The sequence below is a fragment of the Coffea arabica genome, chromosome 7e (assembly GCF_036785885.1).
Source record: "Coffea arabica cultivar ET-39 chromosome 7e, Coffea Arabica ET-39 HiFi, whole genome shotgun sequence".
In the NCBI taxonomy this organism is placed as follows: Eukaryota; Viridiplantae; Streptophyta; class Magnoliopsida; order Gentianales; family Rubiaceae; genus Coffea; species Coffea arabica.
Window position 1 is genome coordinate 21,401,400 of NC_092323.1, and position 26,900 is coordinate 21,428,299.

General features: G+C 38.4%; 1 protein-coding gene across 1 annotated transcript; it reads left to right on the forward strand.

The window, feature by feature from the left end:
- Nucleotides 1-25,791, forward strand: LOC140011292 (uncharacterized). The gene is made up of 2 exons (XM_072060074.1): nucleotides 1-1,699; nucleotides 25,481-25,791. Exons 1-2 carry the CDS (start codon nucleotides 1-3, stop codon nucleotides 25,789-25,791), a joined length of 2,010 nt encoding a protein of 669 aa, XP_071916175.1.
- Nucleotides 25,792-26,900: the final 1,109 nt, after the last annotated feature.

The following is a 26,900-nucleotide window of genomic DNA, read 5'->3' on the forward strand; positions in this document are numbered from 1 at the left end:
ATGCCCGCGTGGTATAATCCACAAGCTGTCTGTGCTTATCATTCTGGGGCCCCCGGACATGCCACCTTTGATTGCAAAGCGCTTAAGCATAAAATCCAAGATATGGTTGAAGCCGGGGAGATTGTAATCCGGAAAAGGGAGGCGCAAGGGCCGAACGTAAATAGGAACCCTTTACCGGAACATGCCAATACCATTGGGGTTATTCTGGATGATACGGAGTATGTGGAACCAGTCAAAGAATTGGCAAGGGAAGCTGAAGTGTTTGGGGTCACAGACCAACCTTTTGTCATAGAACTGCCATTTGAAGAGGACGAGAAACCCTTTATCTTGGATCTCACGCCAGCTGAGAGTGAGTCTTTGGAGCCGGTGGTTATTGAATTCCCGAAGCAGGAGCCTGTCCTGAGCCTGCAACAAGTACCATGGAATTATGATGAACCTGACGTGCAGATTGGGGAAAGGTCAATTGCAAAGAAGGAAGTATCAGTGGTCACAAGATCGGGGAAAATTGCAAGCCCGTTTGAAGCAACCATTCCGATTCAAGCAAATAACTCTGAGCCACCCGCCAAACCAACAATTACCGAGAGAGAAGCCTTAGATTTCCTTAAAAGGCTCCAAAGAAGCGAATACAATGTGATCGAGAAGCTTAGCAAGTCGCCCGCTCAAATATCCATGTTGGATCTACTTTTTTCATCAGATGTGCATAGGGATGCATTGCTCGAAGTACTGACTAAAGCTCAAATTCCTAGAGACATTTCAGTTGATAATTTCTCACACGTAGTTGGGAATGTACTCTTCACCAAGCAAATTACTTTTTCCGACGAGGAATTGCCGTCGGAAGGCATTGGACATAACAAGGCCCTGTACATAGTTGTGAGGTGCAACGGAAAAATGCTGCCGAAGGTATTAATTGACAATGGATCTGCTCTTAATATATGTCCCTGGAGCACCTTGGAAAAGCTAGGATTGCAAGACGTCAAGTTGAGGCCTTCAGGGACCATAGTCCGAGGTTTTGATGGAGCGCAAAGAGAGCCAATAGGAGAAATTGATTTAGTAGTTGAAATGGGGCCCGCCCAGTTTCAAATAACCTGCCAAGTCATGCATTTTTCTAGTGTTTACAACGTTTTGCTTGGCAGGCCATGGATTCACAAGTCTGGGGCTGTGCCTTCTTCATTGCATCAATTGCTAAAGTTTGTAGTGAATGACAAGCTGATCACTATATTTGCCGAAGAGGATTGCCTTGTAATCACTGATTCTGGGACAAAAGAGGATGGAAGCCGCAATGTCACCATGACTCCCCATAGCACGGCTGATATCGTCTCTGTAAGTTGGATCACAAACGAGGAGCAAGTTCTACCAAAGGCCAGTGTTATGATGGCTAAGGAAATGATCCGAGGAGGTTATGAATTTGACAAGGGACTAGGACGAAATCTGCAAGGAGTTTTGAAGCCAGTGGAGATTATGGAGAAGAAAGATTCATTTGGCTTAGGGTTCCGACCAACTGCTAAGGATATCAAAGAAATGAAGGAACGTAAGAAAGCAGAGAAAGAGGGCAGGCAAAGGGTTTTTGACATTCCACCACTGCGGTATACTTTTCCACGACCAACAGAGGTTATCACATCAGAGGTTAATCCAGTCGACGAAATTGAAGCAAGTTTGGCTCAATTGTTCGTTGGGGCAACATTTGAGGATAGTGTTCCAGGCGAAGCTGAATTTCCTGACATCCCCGAAGGATCAATTCCCAATTGGACAGCCGAGTCCCTGCCCGTTCGGAAGGAGTTTCGGTAAACTAAAAGGGGTTTATCATTCATGTGAATTCATGAAAATACCTTTGCATCTGTAAATAGCCAATGAAAACAATTTTCCTTTTAACTAACGTTTGTGCATGTAAATATTGTTAAGTTTTCGTTTCAATTTGCTTTCAATCAAAGGTCTTTATGAAAATGCACAAGTTGTTCTTGTCATTGTTGTGTTGTTTATTCGATTGTTTATATTCATATTGCTTGATTCATTTGTTTGTTGTATGCTTATTTACTTATTATCCCACATTCGTTAATTCTTTCAGATGGCCAAAAATAAAATTATTTGACCCTTTGGATATCACAGTTCTGGAATACGATAATGGCAATCTCTATATCACTCACGACTTGGAGGTCTGTGAATCTGAACTCCAAAGCGAGAGTGATAATGAGGAAGTATTCGATTCTTTTGCAAAGGACTTTGAACAATATGAGGAAAAACCAAAACCGAACCTGGAAGAAACAGAAAAGGTTAACATTGGCACTGAGGATGAGGTTAAGGAGGTGCAAATTAGTATTCATTTGAATGAAAGGCAGAAAAAGGAGTTGTTTGAATTCTTGACCATGTTCCAGGATGTATTTGCGTGGTCCTATGATGATATGACTGGCATTTCAACTGATGTGGTGGTGCATAGGTTACCCACAGACCCTTCTTTTCCACCCGTAAAACAAAAACCCAGAAAATTCAAACCAGATATAAGTCTCAAAATAAAAGAGCAGATTGAAAAACAACTCAAAACCAACATTATCATTGTTTCCCATTACCCAATTTGGCTTTCAAATCCTGTCCCTGTTCCAAAAAAGAGTGGAGAGGTAAGAGTTTGTATTGACTATAGAGACCTTAATAAAGCCAGTCCTAAAGATGATTTCCCTCTACCAAACATTCACATTCTCTTAGACAATACGGCCGGACATGAGATTGAAACCTTTTGCGATTGTTTTGCTGGCTACCACCAAATTTTAATGGCAGAGGAGGATAGGGAGAAGACTGCTTTCATTACCCCTTGGGGTACCTTTTGCTACCGAGTCATGCCTTTCGGTTTAAAGAATGCTGGAGCAACATATCAGAGGACCATGACAACCCTATTTCATGATATGATCCACCGGGAGATGGAGGTCTACGTGGATGATATTATAATCAAGTCCAAAAGGGCAGAGGACCACTTGGTTGATCTGAAGAAATTATTCGAGAGGTTACGGAAGTACAATTTGAAGCTAAATCCTGCAAAATGCGCCTTCGGAGCACCTGCGGGTAAGCTGTTGGGATTCATTGTTAGCAAGAAGGGCATAGAAATAGATCCGGCGAAAATCAAAGCAATTCGAGATATGCCAGTGCCGAAAACTCAGAAGGACGTGAAAAGCTTCTTAGGGAAGATCAATTTCATTGGGAGGTTCATCGGCCAGCTAACTGCCACATGCGAGCCGTTGTTCAAATTATTGAGAAAGAATGTGCCGTTGTATTGGAATGAGGAGTGTCAACAGGCTTTTGACAAGATTAAAGATTATTTGTTGCATCCACCAGTTTTAGTGCCGCCCAAACCGGGCCGACCTTTGATTATGTATTTATCTGTACTCGATGGAGCAGTAGGGTGTGTTCTGGGTCAGCACGATGAATCCGGAAGGAAAGAACAAGCCATTTACTATCTAAGCAAGAAGTTCACGCAGTACGAGGCTAATTATTCATTCATTGAGAAAAGCTGCTGTGCATTGGCCTGGGCAGCCCAAAAGTTGAGACACTACCTGTTGAGCCATACCACTTATCTTATTTCCCGATCTGATCCTTTGAAGTATCTTTTGGAGAAGCCGATGTTGACTGGGCGTTTGGCGAAATGGCAGATAATTCTCTCAGAATTCGATATTGTTTTCACCTCACAAAAGGCGGTCAAGGGGCAAGCTATAGCTGATCATTTGGCGGAAAATCCAAGGGATGATGATTACCAACCACTCCGTACTTATTTCCCTGACGAGAGGGTCCTATTTGTAGGCGCTGCAGATGATATAAGTGAACAAAGTCCTGAATGGAGGCTTTTCTTCGATGGAGCTTCGAATTCTCTCGGAGCTGGAATTGGAGCTGTTTTGGTGTCACCCGAAGGGAAGCATTACCCTGCCGCTGCCAAATTGCAATTCGCTTGCACGAATAACATGGCTGAATATGAAGCTTGCATTTTTGGTCTCAAAATGGCGTTGGAAATAGAAATCAAAGAATTGATAGTTTTCAGTGATTCAGATTTGCTCGTGCATCAAACCTTGAAACAGTGGATAACCAAAGATTCGAAAATTCTACCCTACCATTGTAGTCTGCTTACTTTGGCCAAGCAGTTTCAAAATTTGGAGTTTAGACATCTCCCGAGAGCCAGGAATGCATTCGCCGATGCTTTGGCTACCTTAGCTTCTATGATCCAGTATCCTGATGAATTGAAGATCGAACCAATCCAAGTTCAACTTCAAGACAAGCCTGCCCACTGCTGGGTTACAGACGAGTCCTCGGATACTATTCCTTGGTTTAATGATCTTAAAGAGTTTCTCAAAACTGGGTCTTACCCTCTGCATGCTGGTACAAAGGACAAGAGTTTTCTGCGTAGAATGGCTTCAAAATTTTTCTTAAATGGAGAAGTGTTGTACAAAAGAACCTCGGATTTGAACCTTTTAAGGTGCATTGATGAAGATGAAGCTCAATATATGATGAAGGAAGTGCATAGTGGCGTTTGTGGACCTCACATGAATGGCCATTTGCTAGCGAAGAAAATCATGAGAACCGGATACTTCTGGCTTACTATGGAGCATGATTGTATAGATTTTGTCCGGAGATGTATAAAATGCCAAATGCACGGTGACATTATACGCGCTCCACCCACTGAACTGCATAGCATGACCGCCCCATGGCCCTGTTCAATGTGGGGTATGGACGTGATTGGTACAATCGATCCTCCCGCTTCAAATGGACATCGATTTATATTGGTGGCGATCGAGTACTTTACCAAATGGGTTGAAGCAGAGTCATTCAAACATGTCACGAAGAAGGTAGTGGCCAATTTCCTGAGAGATCACATCATCTGTCGCTTCGGAGTACCCGAAACGCTTATCACGGACAATGCCAAGAATCTGAACAATGACATGGTAGATGGACTATGTGAGCAGTTCAAAATCAAACACCGCAATTCTGCCATTTATAGGCCTCAGATGAATGGAGCTGTAGAAGCCGCAAATAAGAATCTGAAGAAAATTATCCGCAAAATGACAGAAAAGCATCGCGATTGGCATGAAAAGTTGCCTTATGCATTGATGGCATACCGGACTTCTATTCGGACATCGACTGGGGCAACGCCATATTCACTTATGTATGGGATGGAAGCTGTATTACCAGCTGAGGTTGAAATTCCGTCGCTACGAATCCTTATGGAAGCTAAATTGGAGGGGGCCGATTGGATCAAGCAGCGCCATGAGCAATTGACTTTGATAGATGAGAAGCGATTCAATGCTATCTGTCATGGGCAATGCTATCAAAAACGTGTGGCCCGAGCTTATAACAAAAAAGTCCATCGGCGGGCATTTAAACTGGGGCAAAATTTTCCTCAGTTTTGGAGTTATTTTCAGAAGAGTGCAATTTTAAGTTATTTCACCCCTCGTATCAAATCTGCTTTCAAGCCTTAACTTTTCTTGAAAAACACCCCACCTGACCTCATTACAAAAGCCCAAAGTCCTGGCTTTCATCACTTGCTGCATTTCTATTAGAAAATTTGTTAATCAACTGGCAGGTGATGTCTATAATGCTTTCGCCTAATCTCACAAGGGAAATGCATTCTACTGATGCCAGAAATCTTCAATTCATATTTCTGAGTCGATAATGGTCGAGATATTTCATGATTCTCTAGGTGAAAACCCGAAAGGGCGCCTCGAAAAGAGAAAAAAAGAAGAAAAAAGAAAAGAAGAAAAGAAAAAAAAAAAAAAAAAAAGAAAAGAAGAAAAAAAAAAAAAAAAAAGGAAAAAACAACAAAAAGGGTGGGGGCAACCTTGGTGAAAACCCGAAAGGGCGCCAAGGTAAGTTTTCTCAACAGACAAGCTCAAGAAGGAACAGCTGGTGACCTGGTGCATTTAGGGTTTTCCTCATATTTGTGATACTTCTGCCAATATCGGGTTCCAAAGAGAAAATATTCAAAGTCTTGAATATGATATTCATCGGCTAAATTTGTATTATTCTTTACAAATATTCTTTTGCAAAATGTATCTTTATAAACCTCTTGGTTGTTCTCAATTATTTGTGTATGAATGCTTATGATTGTATACATTCTTTTGCATGCTCATTTTTGCTTAACATAGGAAATCATCTTGCATATACGTTGATTTTATATGACTAATTTTCATGCATCATTCTTGCACCATTGAATTCAAATGAATGATAAACCCTGAGGTTTGTGCAAAGATAGGGGATTCAATCATCAGTTACAGGGAGTAACATACAACAAAGCTACCACCTGGATTGGGTGATGTGGTAAATCCGTATTTTATCAGTCTCAGAAATTGAAAGGTTTCAAGTTCGACTAAGGCAGACGCCGCCGAGCCGAAATAAAAGCATCACAAGACTCATGTTTACACGACTCTCAAGGCAAACCGGATCAAACAATGGTGGCAAGTCCATTATTTCTTCTTTTCTTGCAGGAATGTTGCATTCACAAACAAAAGCAGTCACTCTCTTTTTGGCACCTAAACTGATGTCAGACAAAGCTTCCCAGTAAACAAGGATAGATGTTATTTGCAAGACTCGATCATAAGAAACAGCATCAGCTATCGTTTCAGTCACAGAAATCCAAATTTCCCTCTTGGTACAAAAGTTGAACTATTCTCAGGTAAAAAAAAAAAAAAAAAAAACTCAATTCATTGTTTAAACTTCCCCAGTGAAGTCCCGTTTTAAATTCCTGTTCGGGTCAGTCCCGTTTTAAATTCCTTGTTCGGGTCAGTCCCGTTTTAAATTCCTTGTTCGGGTCAGTCCCGTTTTAAATTTCCAATCCCGTTTTTAAATTCCTGTTCGGGCCAGTCCCGTTTTTGTTTTAAATCCTTGTTCGGGTCAGTCCCGTTTTAAATTCCTGTTCGGGCCAGTCCCGTTTTAAATTCCTGTTCGGGCCAGTCCCGTTGTAAATTTCCAATCCCGTTTTTAAATTCCTGTTCGGGCCAGTCCCGTTTTAAATTCCTGTTCGGGCCAGTCCCGTTTTAAATTTCCAATCCCGTTTTAAATTCCTGTTCGGGCCAGTCCCGTTTTAAATTCCTGTTCGGGCCAGTCCCGTTTTAAATTTCCAATCCCGTTTTAAATTCCTGTTCGGGCCAGTCCCGTTTTAAATTCCTGTTCGGGCCAGTCCCGTTTTAAATTCCTTGTTCGGGTCAGTCCCGTTTTAAATTCCTTGTTCGGGTCAGTCCCGTTTTAAATTCCTTGCTCGGGTCAGTCCCGTTTTAAATTCCTTGTTCGGGTCAGTCCCGTTTTAAATTCCTTGTTCGGGTCAGTCCCGTTTTAAATTTCCAATCCCGTTTTTAAATTCCTGTTCGGGCCAGTCCCGTTTTTGTTTTAAATCCTTGTTCGGGTCAGTCCCGTTTTAAATTCCTGTTCGGGCCAGTCCCGTTTTAAATTCTTGTTCGGGCCAGTCCCGTTTTAAATTCCTGTTCGGGCCAGTCCCGTTTTAAATTTCCAATCCCGTTTTAAATTCCTGTTCGGGCCAGTCCCGTTTTAAATTCCTGTTCGGGTCAGTCCCGTTTTAAATTCCTTGTTCGGGTCAGTCCCGTTTTAAATTCCTTGCTCGGGTCAGTCCCGTTTTAAATTCCTTGCTCGGGTCAGTCCCGTTTTAAATTCCTTGCTCGGGTCAGTCCCGTTTTAAATTCCTTGCTCGGGTCAGTCCCGTTTTAAATTCCTTGTTCGGGTCAGTCCCGTTTTTAAAATTCCTGTCCGTTCAAATCATTTTGCAGCCGAATAACACAGGCGAGTATTTGGTGTCTACTTCTTTGTCTCAAGTTTTTTCAAAACTCAAACAAAGAGGGGCAAACTGTAGACACCAAATTTTTAAATAATTTGTATGTTGCATCTAATTCATGATTTGGTTTTAGATTGTCTGCATTTTAGTTGTTACCTTTTTATTTGTCTTTTATTTGCTAATTATTTGTCATATTAATTTTGTTCACGTTTTAGTTTTAGTTTTAGTTTTAAGTTTTAACGTAAAATTTGTGAAAAAGAGGAAATTGATGAAAAATGGAAAATTGTGTTTTGTTGATTCTAGTTTATTTAGTTTCTACCCAATGTTAATTAAATTACTTTTTTTTGTTGTTTTTGTTGTTTGTTATCTATTTTTATTATCAGTTTTATTCAATTAATTTCAAAAAGAAAAAAAAAGAGAAAAAACCGAAAAAAATCACAATTCTATTTCTGCCGGTTCCATTTCCACTTCTCAATCTAGCACCTTCCATTGTTATTGCCGACTCCACTCCACTCACAATACCTTAATATATACATCCCACTACGCTACATCATTTCCTTCTGGACTTCAATACTCAACTTCCTTCAACCGTGCACCATTTCCTCTACACACCACCACACCTCAAACACAACCACTTCACTTCATACCCTTACCTCGTGATCATCGATTGAGAGGGAGAGAGCTGCAACCTGCAACCGAGAGAAAAGAAAAGAAAGGAAGCGTGCGAGCTGCGAGTCTTCGGTTCTGTCCGTAAGCTTGAGGGAAGAGACAGTGCGTGAGTTGCTACTGCACTCTCCACTTTCACTTCAACCAGCTGCAATCCATCTCCAACCGCAACACCACCACACCTGCAACCACCGGCAACCAAGACGGCAGCCAATCATCCATCGCGTGCGTGATTTAGCCGTGAGGAGAGTAAGACAACTTCAGCTTCTGCCGCGTGAGTAAGCTTCCAGTAGAGGTAATTTCTGGACTGAAACCAATAGATTATAGGTTGATTAAGCTGTATATGGACTTGCATGTGAGGTTGGAGTGTCCGGATGAGGAAATCAAAGAAAAGGAAAATCTGATTTTTGACGAAAATAGTTTTGCCGAGGAGTTGAAACAGAAATGCAGCTTTAATCTTGTTTCTTTGGAGTAATCTGAGCTTTTAAATGTTGTTAACTAACTAAGAACTAGGTGATTAAGTCTTGCATGAAGTTAGTTAGTTCGGATTAAACTAGAAAAGAAGAGATGAAACAGAATCGGCTAGCCTGCAAGCTCATCCGAGAGTGGCCGAACAACTTGCTGGTTGATTGATGAACTTTTGGTAACAACTGAGCCGAATCTGGACTGGAAATGCTAGTTAATTAGTTCAGTAGTTGTGCATGTGAGATTTAAGTGCCAATACAAGGTTTTAACCGAAGGAAAATTTTGTTTATGACTGAGTAAATGCTGGAAAATTTACGTGACTTGCCAAGGGAGTGAAACCAGAATTTGCAGTTGTTTCTGGAATTTTTCATTAGCAAATAATGCTTGGAAATGCATGAAAAATGTTGTTTTAAGTCTTGTATGACATTCAGTAGTAAACCATTTGAATTGTGGGCAGATTTGGCCAAAATTGTTGACACATAGCTGCGGCAATGTTGTAATTAGAAAATGCAGAAGTTTGCGACTTGTTTTCCTGATTTGTTTGGGTCAGAGTTTAGTGTGAATGTAGATCATTTCTGATGTATTTTGAAACTGAAAGTTTGTTGGAAACTCATGGTATGAATTGCTGAAGTTACTAAGTTATTTAAAAGTTCCTCCTTTCAAAAACACAGCAAGCAAAAGCTGCTGCATCTCTTTGTCTTTTTGTTTTCTTTTCCATGGCTGTTTAAGGGACCCTTACGTTTAAATTGCTTGTTAAATCTGGTTTTAAGGAGAAGGAATGGAATGATTTGATGTTAAGTTTATGTTTGAGTCCTTAAAACACTTGAGCTATGATTAAACACCATGCTAAAAATATTTGATCACGGTTGTGATTAAGAAGCTTGAGCTTGAGAAGGAAGTGCAGCAGTCTTCGGTTGCTAAAGTATGTGAAGTAATTGCAGAAACTTGTTTCATGGCTATTGCATAGAACTTGCATGTTTTTTTCCTTCTAAGTTTTCTACCTGTTGAGGCGATGGTAATGGCATAGTTTGCAGCTTAGTTAAAGCTATGTATGTGAGCTCGAGATCTGATTTTTTTTGGAAAATAAGATGTGAGTTTGAGTTGGGTTTCGTTTGAGCAAACATGAGAGAAAATATTGCAGAAACTCACTTTGAATTTGATTTACCTGCTTGTTTGGTTGTTAGATTCATGCTTTAATGTGTTGGTTAGAAGATTTTTCGATCAAAATGGTGTTAAGGTTGAGAAAATGAAAATCACGGTTGTCTTCTGGGTTGCCGAAAGCTTTCAGCAGAAATTTCTGCTGCAGAATGTTGTTTCTCATGTTGATTTTCACGTAGCTTGCATGAAAACTGCATGAATTAATCTCTAAAAATTGCACTTTGATCCCCTAAGTTCCCCTTTGTTGCACTGTGACCCAATTATGCTTTAATTTCTTGCAATTGAGTCCTAAAGTATTTGCAATCTGAACCATGACTTGACTTTTTCATCATTCTTGAACCTTTAAAGTTCTTAAATGTTCTAATTGGGCTCACATGATTGATTAATGTTTGCAATTGGATCCCTTTTACATGATAATTCGCTTCGGTATGTTTTTACGTGAATTGTGGACAAATTTCAATGGATAATTCCCAATGTCATGAAAGCTTAATAATCTTGGAAGAATTCATAGTCTTGGTTTCATTTGATTCAGTTTTTCTTAGATAATTTTGTTATTTAATCATAATAAATAATTTCTGTGATAGTTTTTCTCTTTTTGTGATTGTTGCATTTGATTGTGATGGATTCCACCGTAAGCATTTCAATTTAGCACTCCACTTTAAATTCTTGAGACCCTTTATTTGAGACCGATTTTTGCTTGCACGTGCATGATCTATTCCATATTTAATTTTCGTTCCATGCTTAATTTCCACTTTTGTGTTTAATGGTTGTTTCATGTGATTATTTGATAATTAAAGTGGTACCTTGACATTTTTATTATTTTGGAGGGTAATTTAATAATTTCACTTCATTAGAGCATCGATTCAAGGGAGGTACATTCTATCCCTTATTTGCACTTCATTTGACCCTATGTGCTCCTACGTGTTATGTGAATATGCATGTCTATTTTGCTTTCCTAGCCTTCCTTTAATTTAATTTCTTTTATTTATGTCATTTACTTTTGCTTTTTATTTAAGTTATTCTTTATGGGGTATGTGTACACCTCTTGGCTTGTAATAGATAGGGCTTGAAGGAACATTCAATGAAGACCTATCGAAGACGTGTGCCTAGCTAGCAAATGTAATAGCTAGGGCTTCAATTGCTCATGTGTTATGTGTTACTTGTTTCAATTAGGTTCTTGCATCTAGTTGAGCATGCTAAGTGTTATGTGCTATGTGTTTATAAGTGTTTGGCATGTCTACTCGCTTTCCATAGCCATGAATGAATGTGATGGACGGATGTACGTTTCCACTAGTCCAACGCTAGTCGGAATCCATAGAATGGGCTAGTCCAACGCTAGACCCTTAGGGACTTCCCCTCGTTAGTACATATTTGCGTGTTCATCACATGTCATGCATTTTTCTTAACTTAGCATTTGGCATGCTCCTTGAAACCCTTTTTCCCTTCATTTAGGATTTTTGCATTTCATACTAGTTATAGGGTTCATTTGCTTGAGAGTCCCCTTAAATATGGGATATAGACGAGTGTGGCTTTTTATAAGCCTTAGCACGCTTGTATTCCCTCTATAAAAGGGCAAATTGAGTCACGATTTAGGTCTCCCCGTACTCAGTATGCATGAATTCCCTAGGTCCATGCATCCATTATCCCATTTTTACCCTCATTACACTTTCACTTTGCACACGTGCACTTTTATAATCCTCACTTGCACACGAACGCTTTTATCATTACTTGCACACATGCACTTTATATTATCATTTCACATATCATACCTTGCTCACTCACGTGCACATTTTTACTTACACATTCTTGTCTTTTATTTACTTTTTTTTCAAACTCATGTCCTCACATTGCATACATGCATTTCATTCATTTGCATCCCACTCGCATTATTCGTGACCTCTCCAAAGGGTCATTATTGGGCTTCACAATTAATGTGATTGGCGCCATTCAACCTTTGAAGAGAAATTTCCCCCAATACCCCTAGGTCTAGGGTTTGCATTCATATAGTACATCCAAATGTAATAAATTTTTTGGTTAAAACAAGAAAATATTTGATTAAATCACGCAACTAGCCTTGGCTAGGTCAAAGGGGTGCCTTGGATTTTTATCCTTGCCTTCCCCTTCGTCAAATGTGACTCCCGAACCTTTTTCGTTGGTTTACGTGGATTAGGAGTCGTTTAAAAGGGGTTTCTTAATACTTTTTCCTATTTTTCTTTAAAAATTCATTTTTAGGTGACTTGGTACACCCTAACTCATTACCAAGTGGCGACTCCGATTTTTTTATTTCAAAAACCCTTTTTAAACTATAATTTTGGGTCAAATCGTCGCATTTTCAAAAGTCCCATTTAGACCCATTTTTATTTTTATCAAAAAAAAATTCACTTTTTCCAAACCAATAAAATCCCAAAAGCAATCATTTTATTTTTCCAAAAAAATGGGGCGCGACACCAATGATTGCTAAATGATTTTCGATGGGCGAGTGTGTACTTTATCGCACTCGACCCAAGCAAAACTGAATTTTTAATGATTGAATGCTACTTGTGCATGAATGTAAGCCTTTTGGCTGAACTGGTCCCTTGCCCTTCGATGCCAATCAACTCGAGCCAGAAGCGGATTCGGTCCTGCGGCTGGTGACCCTGGGACACTATTTGTTATATTCGAGTATTACCACGAAATTTGGTGAAAAACTGGCCAATGAATTCAATGCAATGAAATCAATGAATGAATGACATGAACACTGAAGGAGTTTTCACTTGCAAATGTTTTCTAATATTGGAGGGATAAGAAAAATGGTTGACGAATGAATGAATGAATGACTTGAATCAATGGCTCCAAGTGAGCATGTATCCTTTAAATGAATGAATGATTGATTCTAGAATGACTGCTTATTACTGTACCAAGTGAGAAAAGTGCTAAGTGTAAATATTTCCGTGTTTACCTGCTTGTTTGCTTGTTTAAGAACCTCACTGAGTTTTTAACTCATCGCATTAGTTTATTTTCCTTATAGGAGTGAAGGCCGAAGCAAGTAGCCGAGAACTAGTGTATATAATCTCTTGTACTTGTACTTTTGTAGATGAGATATATTTGGAATCTTTGGAAATGTAACTCCTATGTTACACTTTTGGATTGTAAATTAAGTTTGGATTGTTGGATGGAAATGGAACTTTTATATTAATTTCGAAGCTTGAACGATTATTTCAAGAACGTTAATGAGTGAGTTCTGGCGAGAACTAGGCAGGCGATCAGCCAAACCCTTGGGTACACCCTAGGGGGAGGTGGGGTCGTCACACAAACAGGCATGCTAGCTACCATTCTTGTTTGTACATCTTAGGCAACTAGGTGTATTTAGTGAGCATATCACTAGCAAAATCTTGGGTGTCGGCCTTGGTTATTCAAAGAAATACTAAGGTTTTTATTAAGGGTTGGGAACCTCATGAATGACACTAGTCTAAAGGCTTGTGTTGGCATCACGAGCAAAGTAGAGGTTGCAACTTTATGTCCGCTATGCTTCGTAGGCTATATATTATGCACATTATCCTTGACTAATTAAGCTATTTGGAGACTTTCATGTCCCCACGTGCTAACTCATGATTAGAAGTATGGATTCTAACCTTAAACACCATGGGGATCCTTGACTAAGAGTATGCAATAAGACTAAGAGTATGCAATAAGAGTCACATTGCATAAGTGTTGAGAAGGGAAAAGCTATTAGCGTCATTGTTGCTGAGTAGGCATCATGGCTTCAGTTCAACAATTGACATATTATGACAAAAATTATGCCAAAGGTATATTTCAAATGAGTTATGGAGTAAATGTGCCTCTTGCTTGGGTTAGGGCATTGGTGGAATGAATCAAATAACACTCTAGTTGACAAAACTTGCGAATGAATAAGAGTAAATAAGTAGGCTGACTTGTGAGTGATTGCGAGGGCGTGAGTTGGTCCAAGTACTTGGACAAATTCAAGGATGCAAAAATTTTACCCTGAGTGCAAAAATGCGACTCTTGGTACCCAGTGAATGTTGAATGTGCATTTTGGGCCAAAAGGGATAAGGCCGATTGGGTGATTGATGTGAAGTTAAAATTAAATCTTACTTTTCATCTGCAAGTCTACAGATCATATGCAGGTATTCAAGTGTCAAATCCCGCAAAAAAGATTAACCAAGTATCAAAATTTATCAAATTCCTTTAGTTTTTAAACTAATAATTGCCACATGATTTGCAAGAAAATAAAAGGACTAATAAAAAATACGCAAAAAAAAAATCAATAACTGATGATTCTAAGTTTAGATTTCCTCAATTATCCTAACAAAAATCTTATTTTAGTCGGTTGGTTACTTCTTATGCTAAAATATGATAAAATATTCTAATATAATGAAATCCACTTTGGGGTGTAAATCAACTATATCAACAACACGAAAATAGTCTACTTTCATGATCTAAACCAAGTTAAAGATTTACTAAGATCAAGAGATTATGCAATTGTCCTTTAACTACTTTCCAACTTTCCTAGGTAAACTCCCTAAAGTTTGTCTTCACAAACTAATATTAACTATTAATTTTTGTTAATCAATTAATACTTTAAATGCTTCACAACTAATGGTTAATTAATTGCAAAGATGGAAACAAAAGATTTAAAATATAATACATATGATTAGTTAACCAATTTAGGAATAGTTGATTCCATCTAACCTTAATAAGAAAAAAAATTAACTAGACACATTAAATATGAGGACTCATGTTTTTATTCTTAAAATAGTTATTTTAAAATTATTTACCCTAGTATTAGTTAATTATATTAACGTTACATGAATTTCTTTTCAATTTCGCTTTAACGCGTGCAAATCGAAAGTTCGTGTATTTCGTGTCAAAATGGCTAAGTGGAGATTTGAGAAATTTATACTAAACTACTAAGAGCGAATACTTACATTGTTAAAGAAATTACATTGGAGGATTAGTTCACTAGTGCAACAAACAAGAGAGAAAAGTGGTAGTACGAGACACTATTCGAACATTATTTACAATTGACTTTTGCAAAGCTTTTGGCCACAATTTCTTCAATCTTCCAAGGGAAGATTCACACAACTCAAACCCTTCTCTCTCTCTTACCTCTCTCGGCCGAACACTCCAAAGGAAAAGGAGGAAGAAAGCTCTTCTCATTTTGCTCCATTCTTGCTTCCATTTCACTTGGAAATTCTCACCCAAATCACATACTACTTGGAGATTCATCCTAGCTTGAAGAAAGGCAACACCTTGTGGAATTTCTTGGAGGTTTTGTGGTGAAAAATTCTGATTTCTCATCTAGGGTTAGAGGTAACCCTTGAACTCTTCTAATCTTTCCATTTCCTTCAAGAATCAATGTTGGTTTTGCTTGGATTTGAAACCCTAAGCAAGGAATAAGCTAGAGGACTTGAGGAATTTCATTTCTTGTTTTAATCTTTAGGCTAGCGACCTTGAGATGGATTATAGGTAGCTAACTTGAGATGTAATTGGTTGATTGATATTGTTTATGTGTTGTATGAGATGATATTGGTTAGAAAGTGAAGGAAAAATCGAAGGAAAATAGTGCATGAGAGCTGGCCGAAACTGTCATGTGGTTATCTTGCTTGTATTTATAATTTTTGTTGGTTGTTTGTGTGACGACCCCACCTTCCCCTAGGGCTAACCCCAGGGTTTAGCGGACCGCCTGCCTAGCTCTCGCCAGAACTCACTCACTCACGTCAAATAAAATAGGGTGCAAGCTCAAGAATAAAAGAAATAACAGTTCCCAAGTTTAGAACATATAAATATATTTATTTCTATCTCAAACCTCCATACAAGCTCAAATATATCAAAATGATTTAAGTTCTCAATACATTCAACCCTAATTGACCGACTAGTGCGAGTACAATCGCAAAATTTCTAAAAACTAGACTATGCTAGCCTGAACCAGTTTCACGCCTCGCTCGTATCCCCTGTAAGGAAAACAAATGGCATGGAATGAGTTAAAAGTCCAGTGAGGTTCCAAATAGTAAGTTGACCATTATTTAAAAGTGCACGTATCAAATTAGCAAAGTAGCGAGCATAACAAATTCATAAAAGTGAGCAATAACACTTCAAATAGCAAATCTCAAAATGAGCGAGTATAAAATTCTTTTTCTAAAAGAAATAATAGCACTACGAATAACAATCAAAGTATAAAGATACAGATGGCTCTCAGGAGCCAAATTCACGTTGCTTCACCAGAGTTTGATCAAATATTAGTTGACACTCTGTCAACTTTCAAGTAAAGTAACCAATCCAATAGTGCTTCGCTTCACACCAATCCGTCCACCATTCAACCCCCTTACCGGGCCCGAACACCAACTAACCACTGGTGGTAATACTCGAGTATACCGATTAGTCAAGAAGGTATCACTACACTCGACAAAACAAGAGACCCATGGTTTGTTATCTAATCGACCAAACCCTTGCCAGCTCGACTCGATTAACTAGCCAGTGGGGTTTGGGTTCCCAAGGAGTCAACATAGTAGATGACCAATCTACTTAGTCAAGTGAGAAAGTACGGAGACGGGAATGAGAGGCACCTCCCACTCGAATCGAATATGGTACATGCTGCCGCTCAGCACCTACAAGTCAAGCACAAGTTCAAATACAAGTACAAGTCAATGCAAATCAAGCTACTTGTACAAGCATGAATGAGATATCAAGTGTTTAGTTGAGTTAGGTCAAGTGCGATAAAGTACACACTTGCCTGATCAAACCAAGCAAATCTTATCCGATCACATTGGTAAAGAATTTAAATCAAGTATCAAGTTCAGTCATGTATTTGGAAGCACTCACCAAAGATTTAGTGCTTGTCAAAAATCACATTTAGGTGTAACTCCTTGGTTGGAGTCCAAATCTGTGATACAATATCATTTAAGAGCTTGAAATCAACTAGGGTTCAAAACTGAAGAGTTTCGCTAAAAGAAAATCAAGTAACTGAAACTCATTTAGGTAGCATTGATGTTACTTATCAAACTCTAGAAAATTCATGCTCGCTCTTTTGATGTCGCTAAAGAAGTGATTACAATTTTAGAATTCACATTTGAGTCTAAAAGACGAGGAAAACATATTCCGAGTGGTCACTACTTTCATTTTTCCAAGGGTATGAGTTTCAGTCAAATTTCAGCTTATATACCTCTACGAAAGAAGACTCGAATATCATAGACAATCCAAGTTCAATTCGACCTCAAATCTTCGCTCAAGTCGCGAGTACACACGCCTAACCTTCGAGTGAAAATTTGGGCGGCATGCCCTTTGTATTTAGCTATTTTCCAATCATTTATGACTTCATTATTTTCCTCAACTCAGCCCAAATTCACACATAAACAATCTCAACAGAATAGCCCTTCAACTGGGCTCAATGTCATCCAAATACAAGGCAATTCTAGCAATGTAACCATCAAAATCAAAGTTGAAAACCAGTTTTAAAGACGAATAGCTAAGTAGCAGGTTTGATATCTTCCGGCGTTTTGGTTATATTTGAAGCTACGCTTATCGGATTGGGGTAAATTTTATGGCGTTTCAAAACTAAGACAGAGACCTACATTTCCTATGAAGACATTGACACCCAGTTCGTGCATTTTTAAGGTCAAAATATGCAATCTCAGAGAGAACAGAAAGCTGCCTGTGAAATTGGGCTTTTGGGCAGTCAGGGGTATTTTAATCATTTCACAGCATACAGTGCTTCGATTTAGTCAGGGATATTTTAGTCATTTTATAGGTAAATAGTTAACTTCATGCCCTACAACCTTCATGTTTTGAGCAAAGACTAATTCGGCCTTTATCATGGACGAATATGCAGTGCAGAAACAGGGCAGATTCCACTACACTTGCTGGAATTTGATGTTTTAATGCTTAAAACTAACATTCGTGCCTTGAATCACTACCCCAAGTCCCTATCCAAGCTCATCATCATCATATACTAGCTAAACAACAATAATCACAACTGAAATTTCAAACCCTAGCTGAAAATTATAAACTAATAAGCAAGACCATGAAATCTTCCATAAAATCCATCACAATCAAGCCATGTGTTACTTAAATTGCAAAATAAGAAAGAAAAAGAGAGGTTTCTAGTATAATACCTCAAAACTGCCAAAATAAGTTGTGATACAATGACTTTCTTCCTCCCAAAAGTTCCACCAAGCTCACCTCCAAGCTTTCCCGAATATTTATCGGAGTGGATTCAAGTTTCACTTTAATTTTCTCAAGAATCAAGCAAGATATTAAATTGGAAAATTTGAAATTTTTCTCTCTTCTCCTCTCCCTTAGAGCTTGGCCAAGATGGTGAAAAATGAAGAAGAATGAAGCCAAGAGAAAGATAAGAAGATAGGAAATTGGTTTGGTCAAAATTGAATGGATTGCCGCCAAATGTCGCCGCAAGATTAAGTCTCAAATTTTTCTTTTTTTGCCTCTTTCTTTTGGTCAAGATTTTCGGCTGATTTAGAGGATATTTTAGGGCTAATTTTGCTGGAATAAAATAAGGAGATTAAGGTAATAAAATAGTGTTCAAGTGGTGTATTCAATCGGTAGCAAACGGTGCATGTCGGTTCAAGCCGATTTTTCCTTAACTCGCGTGTACTAGTGTTTTCACTTATGATTCACTAACTTATTATTAGCATTTCTAATCACACACTTTATCTTATCTACAATCCATTTTTAACCACCAAATTTAGTACACACATCTCACCAAGTGATCACACTACCAAAATGTACCAAAAACACACAAAAAACCCGAGTATATACAAAAAAAAACCCTAACTTATGTCATTCCTTTAGAAAAATCATAACTTGAGTTATAAATATAAAAAATTCATACAACTTGGCTTGTTAAAAACTAGATTTCAAATACTAATAATCTTTAGAAGACACCTCAAAGAGATTCAGTTCATAAGTTAGTTTAAATTGAGCCATAAACTACTACAGCATTCCTATGTTTACTTGTTCAGGGCAGAATTTTCAGTCAAATTTGCCAATTTTCTAGAATTTATGGAGATTGAATCAAACATTAAATTTTATACCATAGGAATCCATATGAGTCTAGTTTCAAACGCATCAAACGGAACTCAATTCTGACTTTCCTATACGAAGTTATAGCCACTTTTCCAAAGCTGCGCAGAGTTTCCTGCAAAAAATTTTAGATTTTCTAACAACTTGAGATTATGAAACTTTTCTTAACAAAATTCACTCCCTTGGCTCACATTCAACCAAGAATCTAAGGCAAGTAAGTTCAAATAAGAGTTATAAAGACAAGTAAAATTTCAAGATCTCATAGTTTGACTGTGAAATTGGTTGATATATGTTGTACATTGTGTGTGCAAAGTGTCTTCCAAAAATCGTTGCATTTGGTTGAACAAAACTTGGATTTTCGAAATTGAAAGAAATCTGGAAATGGTAATCTAGATGTCTGGACAATAGCTCTTTGTTTGAACGAAACTCTTTGTACAAAAGTCAAAACTGAGTGCCGTTAGCGGCATTCAAAACTAAACATTCGTAACTTTCCAACGGTATAAAAATCACTTGCAAGTTCGAATTGAACGAACCGTAGTGATTCAACAAAGTTGACTGTCCTGTTGTGATGGTCTGTCCGAGAGGAACAGAGAAGTTGCATCTAGTGGCTTGATTTTCTCTCACTTGTGAACTGATTTTGGAAACGACTCTTTCTGATGAAATGTAGCATTATGAACCTAGTTTATAATGCCATAAGCCATTCTTAATTTGAACTTGTATTGAGTGAGATGTGGTCTGATTTTGAAAGTACAACAAAACTGGAAAACTGGAAAGTTTTTCCCTTCTTGCTGGCCGAATGGTCAGAGTTGTTTTGGGGTGTTTTGTTTCGAAAATTTTGATGTCAATTAACAGCAATTGCTTATTAAATATTTATAGGACTTTGGTTTCAAAATGGATCGAATTGGGGCTGACTTCATTAGGCAAAATGTTTGGAAAAGAAAGAAAATTAAGAGGGCAAATTAGCCTTGAAACATTTTCCGAACGTTGGTCATTTTATTAATTGCCTTCCCACGTGATTTTTTGCGTGAACTTTGATAGAGAAGTAGTCCACATATGAAAGTTTAAGTGTACCAAATTTGGTGTAATTTAAATAACCTTTCGATATCCAAATGATGCTACGAATATGGCTTTTCAAATTTGGAAATTTCTGATTAGTATGCAAAATTCAGATAAATTTGAACTGTTATATCTAGATACTCAAAACTCCAAATTTAGTTCCGTTTATCGTGTTCGAAACCTTGTTTGAAACTCTTAGTGTGTTACGAATTTCAAGGCCTGATTCACTTTCTGTGAAATATGCCGAATTTCCAAAGATTGCTGAAAATCAAGACAGGATCAAAACTGTCTTCTTGGAACTGAAACTTTGAGCTAAAAAATGAGTGCCTTACATCTAGAATCTTGGAAAAATGTCTTCTAGGAACTTCTAGTACTTCGAGCCTAGTTTTCGACAGCATAAAGTTTTCCATTTTTTGATGTACCAAACTCAAGATTTGATTTTTCAAAGATTGTCGCTTAAAGCTAAAATTTCTCGATTTCTTATGAAATGAAAATTTTGAGAACTTGTTACTTTCTTTTGATATCGATAAACTGTTTTAAACTAGATTTCATGGTAGAGACAAGTTTCTCTTGGGATTTTAAACCCTCACTTTTGAATCTCGATTTTCAAGTGATTAAGGTTCTCTTTCATGACATTTTCTTAGTATTGCACAAGTGTACATTCTTCCTTGTTAGCAAGGAATTTGTAAGTAATAGTGAGTGATAGTCAATTATTATTTGTCCAGACACTCAAGGGAATCTTCAAGAGAATCTCAAAGCGGACGCCTAAAAGCTTGTTTGAGCACTTACTCACTTTTGACTTGGTGAGTGTCAAGTTTATGACTAGTTGCCAATTATATGAATTGCTTCTTATGGATTAAATGATTTATGATTGCCGAGTCGAGTGTGTACTTTATTGCACACGTTCTCTTTTAACTGATTGTATAATTGAACTGCTCATAATTAAATTGTATGGGATTGACTGAATACCGATTGGAGTGAATCTCCTGGACCTATAACGGTATCGGTCGATTGGAGTGAATCGCCTCGACTCATAACGGTAATTGGGGGACGCCCAAATCTCAATTGGCCGACCTTGCGACTTGAGCCAGCAAGAGATTGGTCGAGAAGCTCGGTGAACCATGAGATAATTGTAAGTTTGATCTATTAAGAGATCTCACTTGGCCTAGTCGAGTAGCAGTGCCTTTTATAGAAGAGCGGGCCCAGGACTGGGGGTTGTAATAGTGAACTGGAATTGTGAAGAATGTGGAGTTCTACAGACTTAATATCGACCCGGTTGATGGAGTGCCATCGCGGGGAAGTATTTGATCGAGTTTTAGCTGTGATACCCCGACTTCTTTAAACCCTAAATTCTAAAAAAAAAAAAAAAAAAAAAACCCTAAGATTTTTAATCAAAAACCCTAATTTTAATCACTGGAATTGTAAAATCCCTCACATTTCTCTTAAAACTTCCTTTTATTTGGAACTTATGATTTTACAATAGCCTTACCACCCAATCACCCCACAATAAGTGCAAATGAACATGAAAATAAAGGTTTTTCCTTTTTCGTTTTAAGTTAGCGTGAATTAGGGTTTTCACGTTTTTCGTAGTATGACTATTCGGTACCGAGTGAGGATCGAATTTGGTAGCTAAGAGTGCTTTTTGGATGAGGAAATATTATATGATTAGAAGTGATAATAATAAGATAGTGATTAGAAGAAAAAAAAAACCCTAGTATACGCGATTTAAGAAAATCGGCCCGAACCGACGGGTATCGATCACTACCGATTGAACCCACCACTTGACCACTACTTCCTTACCACCACATACCCTTGATATTTGTACAAAATATCTCTCTCATCCTCATCCTTATAACTGAAAATTGTGGCCAAAATACAAGGAGAAGAAAGAGAAATTTTGAGTGGTTGTGGTAGTGCCAAGTGTTGGCAATTTGTGGCTTTGACTAAACTTAATTTTCTTACCTTCTTATCTTGTAAATTAGCTCATTCTTCCTCATTTTTTTTCTGGTTTGGGCTGAGACAAGAGAGAGAGAAAGGGAGAGCAAGAAAACAAGAAAAACAACCATTTCATCTTGAGTTTGAGTGTATTAAGTGAGGAAACAAAAAACTAAACCGATTAAAACCTTCCTTGAGTGTTTAGCTAGTGGTGTGTTGGTGAAATTTTGGAAGGAAAAGCTAGGGTTGCTCTTGGTAGTCATTTTAGCAAGGTAATAATGCTGTTTTCCCCATTTCTTACTCTTAATCTTGTTTAACTTGGCATAGCACCATAGATTTGTGGTGGATAATAGCTATTATCATGTTTGGGTGGATATAGTGTATGTTTTCTTGAGTTACATGAGTTAGGGGTTGAGGTTTTTGCTGCCTATACTTGTTGTATGGAGGTATATGTTGGATCTAAGTTTATATAAGTGATGGTGGTAGTGATTGAAGCAAGAAATGAAGAAAGTTTCCTTTGAATCCCAAAATTCCAGATTTCTGGAAAATTTCATTTCAGTTCTGTCCGGTTTCTTTTCCCTATGTTATAGGCCGAATTAGGCTTAGCATAAAACATGAAAGTTGTATAGAATGGTAATTTATAGGTTCTTACAAAATTTCAGCTCAATTGGAGCAACGTAGCCTGTGAAAACACTGAAATACCCCTGCTGCCCTGTTTTTATCCGAACATACTACTCAGCTTCTGTAATTGGTTGTTTTGACCAGGAATACTGTTGATTTGGCTGTCAATGTCTTCTTAAGACTTATAGCCTTGTATCTTATCTTTCAAATGGCTTTGGAATCACTTGAATTAGAGTTGTATATTCTGAGATATGATTGAATGAGTCAGGACTGCCATAGGAAACTTCGAATTGGAAAATCTGGAGTTTTTTTGGTAAATTTGACCTAGATACATTGCAAACTGGACTGAGTGACCTTATTCAACCTTGTAGCCCCCTGTCTTAGCTTCGAAATGGTATAAGTTTCACCTCAATCCGATAAGCGTAGCCTCAGATGTACCCATTCCGCAAAACCCGTCAAAACTGTCTTCTGTAAACTTCGTTTTCACACTTGTTGTTAGCTTAAATTTTTGTCCTTGTATTGTCTTGAGCAGATTGAGTGGCTGTTTATGTTGTGTGTAATGTTGGGATTGATTGAGGAAAATAATGAAGCCACAAATGGCTGGAAAATAGGTAAATACAAAGGGCGTGCTGCCCAAATTTTCGCTCGAGGACTAATTTTCTATTTGAACTTGTATATTTTCGTTTGCCAAATACTATGACTGTTTTTCCATCTTAAAACATGGTCCTTCTTCAATTGGAAACTCCAAATATTTGCTTACTCTTGCCAAATAAAGAGAAGTGGTTTAGGGTTTTCCTGGGTACTTTGTTCTCCTTTTTACATGAATTTCACTAAGACCTTTAGTTTATAAAATCTACGTGAATATGAGATGATTTTGAACCATATAAATGATTCCGAAAACAGTACTTCTTAGCCTATCTAGTTGGATTCCGATTTGTTTTTTATTCAAGTGTTTTCATTGGAAAATGTTATAATCCTTTTGAGTTTGGTTTTACATTTGGTCTACGAAACCCTAATTATTTTGTCTACGGGTCTAAATGTCCTCGTTTCACTTTAAATACCTAATTGTTTATGCTAGATGAGCTGTAATATTCTGTCTCGTTAACTTTAGGTTTTCTCGGTGACTAAGGATAATATCCGGAAGGATATTTTGCAAGTTGTTTCGCGTACATAGGTGAGTGTTCCTTGTTTGTTATATTCTCCTTGACTTCATGCCTTGTTGTTATTGTTTGATAAAGTGTTAAGTGTTTTCAATGATTTTTAAAACGAATTTTCTAGGCGAGCGTGTACTTTATCGCCCTCGACCTAAATAAAACGTGAAATTTTCAATGATTTAATGGTTGATACTAGTTGCGCATGAATGTAAGCCTTTTGACTGAACTGGGCCCTGCCCCTTGTTACCGATCAACTCGAGCCAGAAGCGGACTCGGTCGGGCGATTTGGTGACCTAGGTGAACATTTGGTATACTCGAGTATTACTTTGTAGTCCGGACAACGTCCGGATGGGTAGAGCCTGGCCAACGGCCGGGAAAGGGGTGAATGAACGAACGAAAGAACAAACGAGGGATTTTACTTACAAAAATGCATTTTTAAACGATTGGAGGATTAAGGGGAAATGTCAGGAGAACGAACAAACAAACAAATTGCTCCTTGTGAGCCGTATCCTTTTAATGAATGAGTTACTATCGCTTTCCATTGTAAATGTTTCTTGAATTATTGATACTCCATGTTTCATGTATTGAAATGATTATTTGATTATGTGTTCGAAACCTCACTAAGCTTTTAGCTCACCCCTTTAGTTTTGTTTTCCTTAGCAGGGAAAGGCGAGCAAGGACGAGAGCCCGTATAGACTAGCTTGGTCTAGCTCGTGGTTTTTTTGTTTTGTAATGGTTCTCGCCCTAGTGCTTGGCACGGGCTGGTTGTTTGGTGAATTGAGAACCTTTGTATATTAGACGTTTATACTTCCTTTAGAGATAGCAATGTATATAAGTTTCGTCTTAAGTTTTTTATTTTTGCTATATGAATTCTTGTGGTTTTATTTCGGATTTGTTTGAGTGAACGACTGAGTCCTGGCGAGAGTTGGGCAGGCGGCCCGCCGAACCCTTTGGTTCGCCTTAGGAGGGAGGTGGGGCCGTCACATTAGCGAAACAAGTGGAACCTAACTCTTGAGAGCTTCTGTATCCTCATTGAGTGTGTCTATTTTAAATTGTGAATTGCTTGAATGTTACAACTTTATTTCTCACTTATGTGCTATTGCTACTTGAACTATTGTTTGTATGTTTTTTTTCTTCGCCTCACTGAGAATTAGCTCATCCCATTAGTTTTGTTTTCCTTAACAGGAGCCAAAATGAAAAGAATTGGAGAAGCCAACTTGATGGACTTATGATTAAAGTTTTGAATGTAATTGTTTAGACAACTTTTGGAGGTTGTATATTTTGGGGAATGTTGATGTACTTTTGGTAACTTGTGATGTAAGATTAAATATTTTAAGGAAGCGACTTTTCTTTATACCTTCGACTTTTATTATTCGGTTATTTATCCTTAAGTTTGAACTAAAATTGTATCAAGTCTTGGCTAGAACTGGGCAGGCGTCCCGCGATACTCTTGGGTTCGCCCTTGGGAGAAGTGGGGGCGTCACAGTTGGTATCAGAGCACTAGATTTAGAGATCTATTTGGGAGATATATTAGAACTTTACCTCGAGAATAGGAATGAGAAAACTTAGTTATACCTTAAGTACTGTTTGAGCGAGTTAGTGACTTTAAGTTTCTAACTCAAAAATTGTGGTTATTTTGCAGGGATGGAGAATGGTAATGGAGGACACGCTGCTAATGGTAATGGTCCTACTAATGGTCACGTGGAGTCTCTTAGACCTATTTACAATCGAGCACTTGGTGGAGGAACTCGTGTGCATTACTCGTTTTCTTCTAGGTTTTCCCGATGTCTCTGTAGGACGACACACGCTTATCCTAATGATCTCGTACTGTCCCTTGACGATGAGCGTTGGCAGTTGGTAAATACCAACAAAGATTTTCTCCAGAAGGTCGAGGAGTTGAGCCTTATAGTGAACGCTCAAGGTGATAGGATTGCAGAGCTAGGGGGACAGTAATGAACGAGTTGGTTAGGGCTGAGGCCGCTCGTGATGGGATTCAAAGGGCTAGAGCTCGATTGACTAGAATACGCGAGGTGGTCCGGGATCGAACTTCTGGGATCTTGACAGACACCACTATGTTGATTGATGATGTGATGGATGTTGTGCAGAGTTCAGTTCAGGAGGGCACTGAGGAGGAACCTTTCGAGGAGGATCCGGAGAAAAACCCTGAGGAGGAGGTTCTGTCTGATAGTCCTGCTGAGGATTAGACTAGGAGTGATAAATCTTTTGACTTGTATAGTTAGGATTAGTTGGGGTGGTGCTAATTCAGAGGCCATTGTATTTTGCTTGACTGCGTAGCCTACTTTTGAGCCACCTAAATCTACTTTTGACGTGTATGCCTAATTGCACTCTTGTGGCACCAGTGTATCATATTTTTGTAAACACCCCATGACTTGCTAATTGTATAAACCGTAAAGTGTTAATATATGTTAGTAATTGTTATTTCCAATGGTTTCATGTTAACTCTTATTCTGAGTATTTTCCTTGCATAATTATTTTTTTCTTGCATTAGGCATAACTAGAATTATGGACAGACGAAAGAGTGGTAGAGGTTGTGGGCGTGGGACTAGGCAAATCCAATCTCAAGGGGATAATCAGGGATCGGCAACTAGACCGATCCAAGGACAAGAAAATATAGAGGGTAACCAAGTGGGTACTGCCATTAATAGGATGACTGATATTTTAGAACGATTGGCAGAGCAACAGGGCCCAGGGCCATTTAACCAACCTGAGGCCCAGAATAGAGGTGATGATGGAGCCTTGGAGAGGTTTTTGAAATTTGCTCCTCCTAAGTTTACTGGAAAACTTGATCCTGAGGTAGCGGAGAACTGGTTGGAGAGAATGATCAACATATTTGCCACCTTAAACTATACCGAAGATAGGCGAGTAAACTTTACTGCTTTCCAATTTGAGGGCATAGCACGTGCTTGGTGGGACGTGATAAGGGGAAAATGGGAAAGAGCGCAGACCCTTTGGATTTGGAAAAATTTCACGAGGGAGTTTAATGAGAAGTTTCTTCTGCCCCTAATCCAAGAGAAGCGGGAGGACGAATTCATAAAATTGAG

Bases quoted from the DNA above. Each gene is read 5' to 3' on its own strand.
- LOC140011292 (XM_072060074.1), top strand. From the start codon at position 1: ATGCCCGCGTGGTATAATCCACAAGCTGTCTGTGCTTATCATTCTGGG. The intron at 1,700-25,480 runs GCGAAGCTGAAT...GTTATTTTGCAG, and splicing joins ATTTGAGGATAGTGTTCCAG to GGATGGAGAATGGTAATGGA.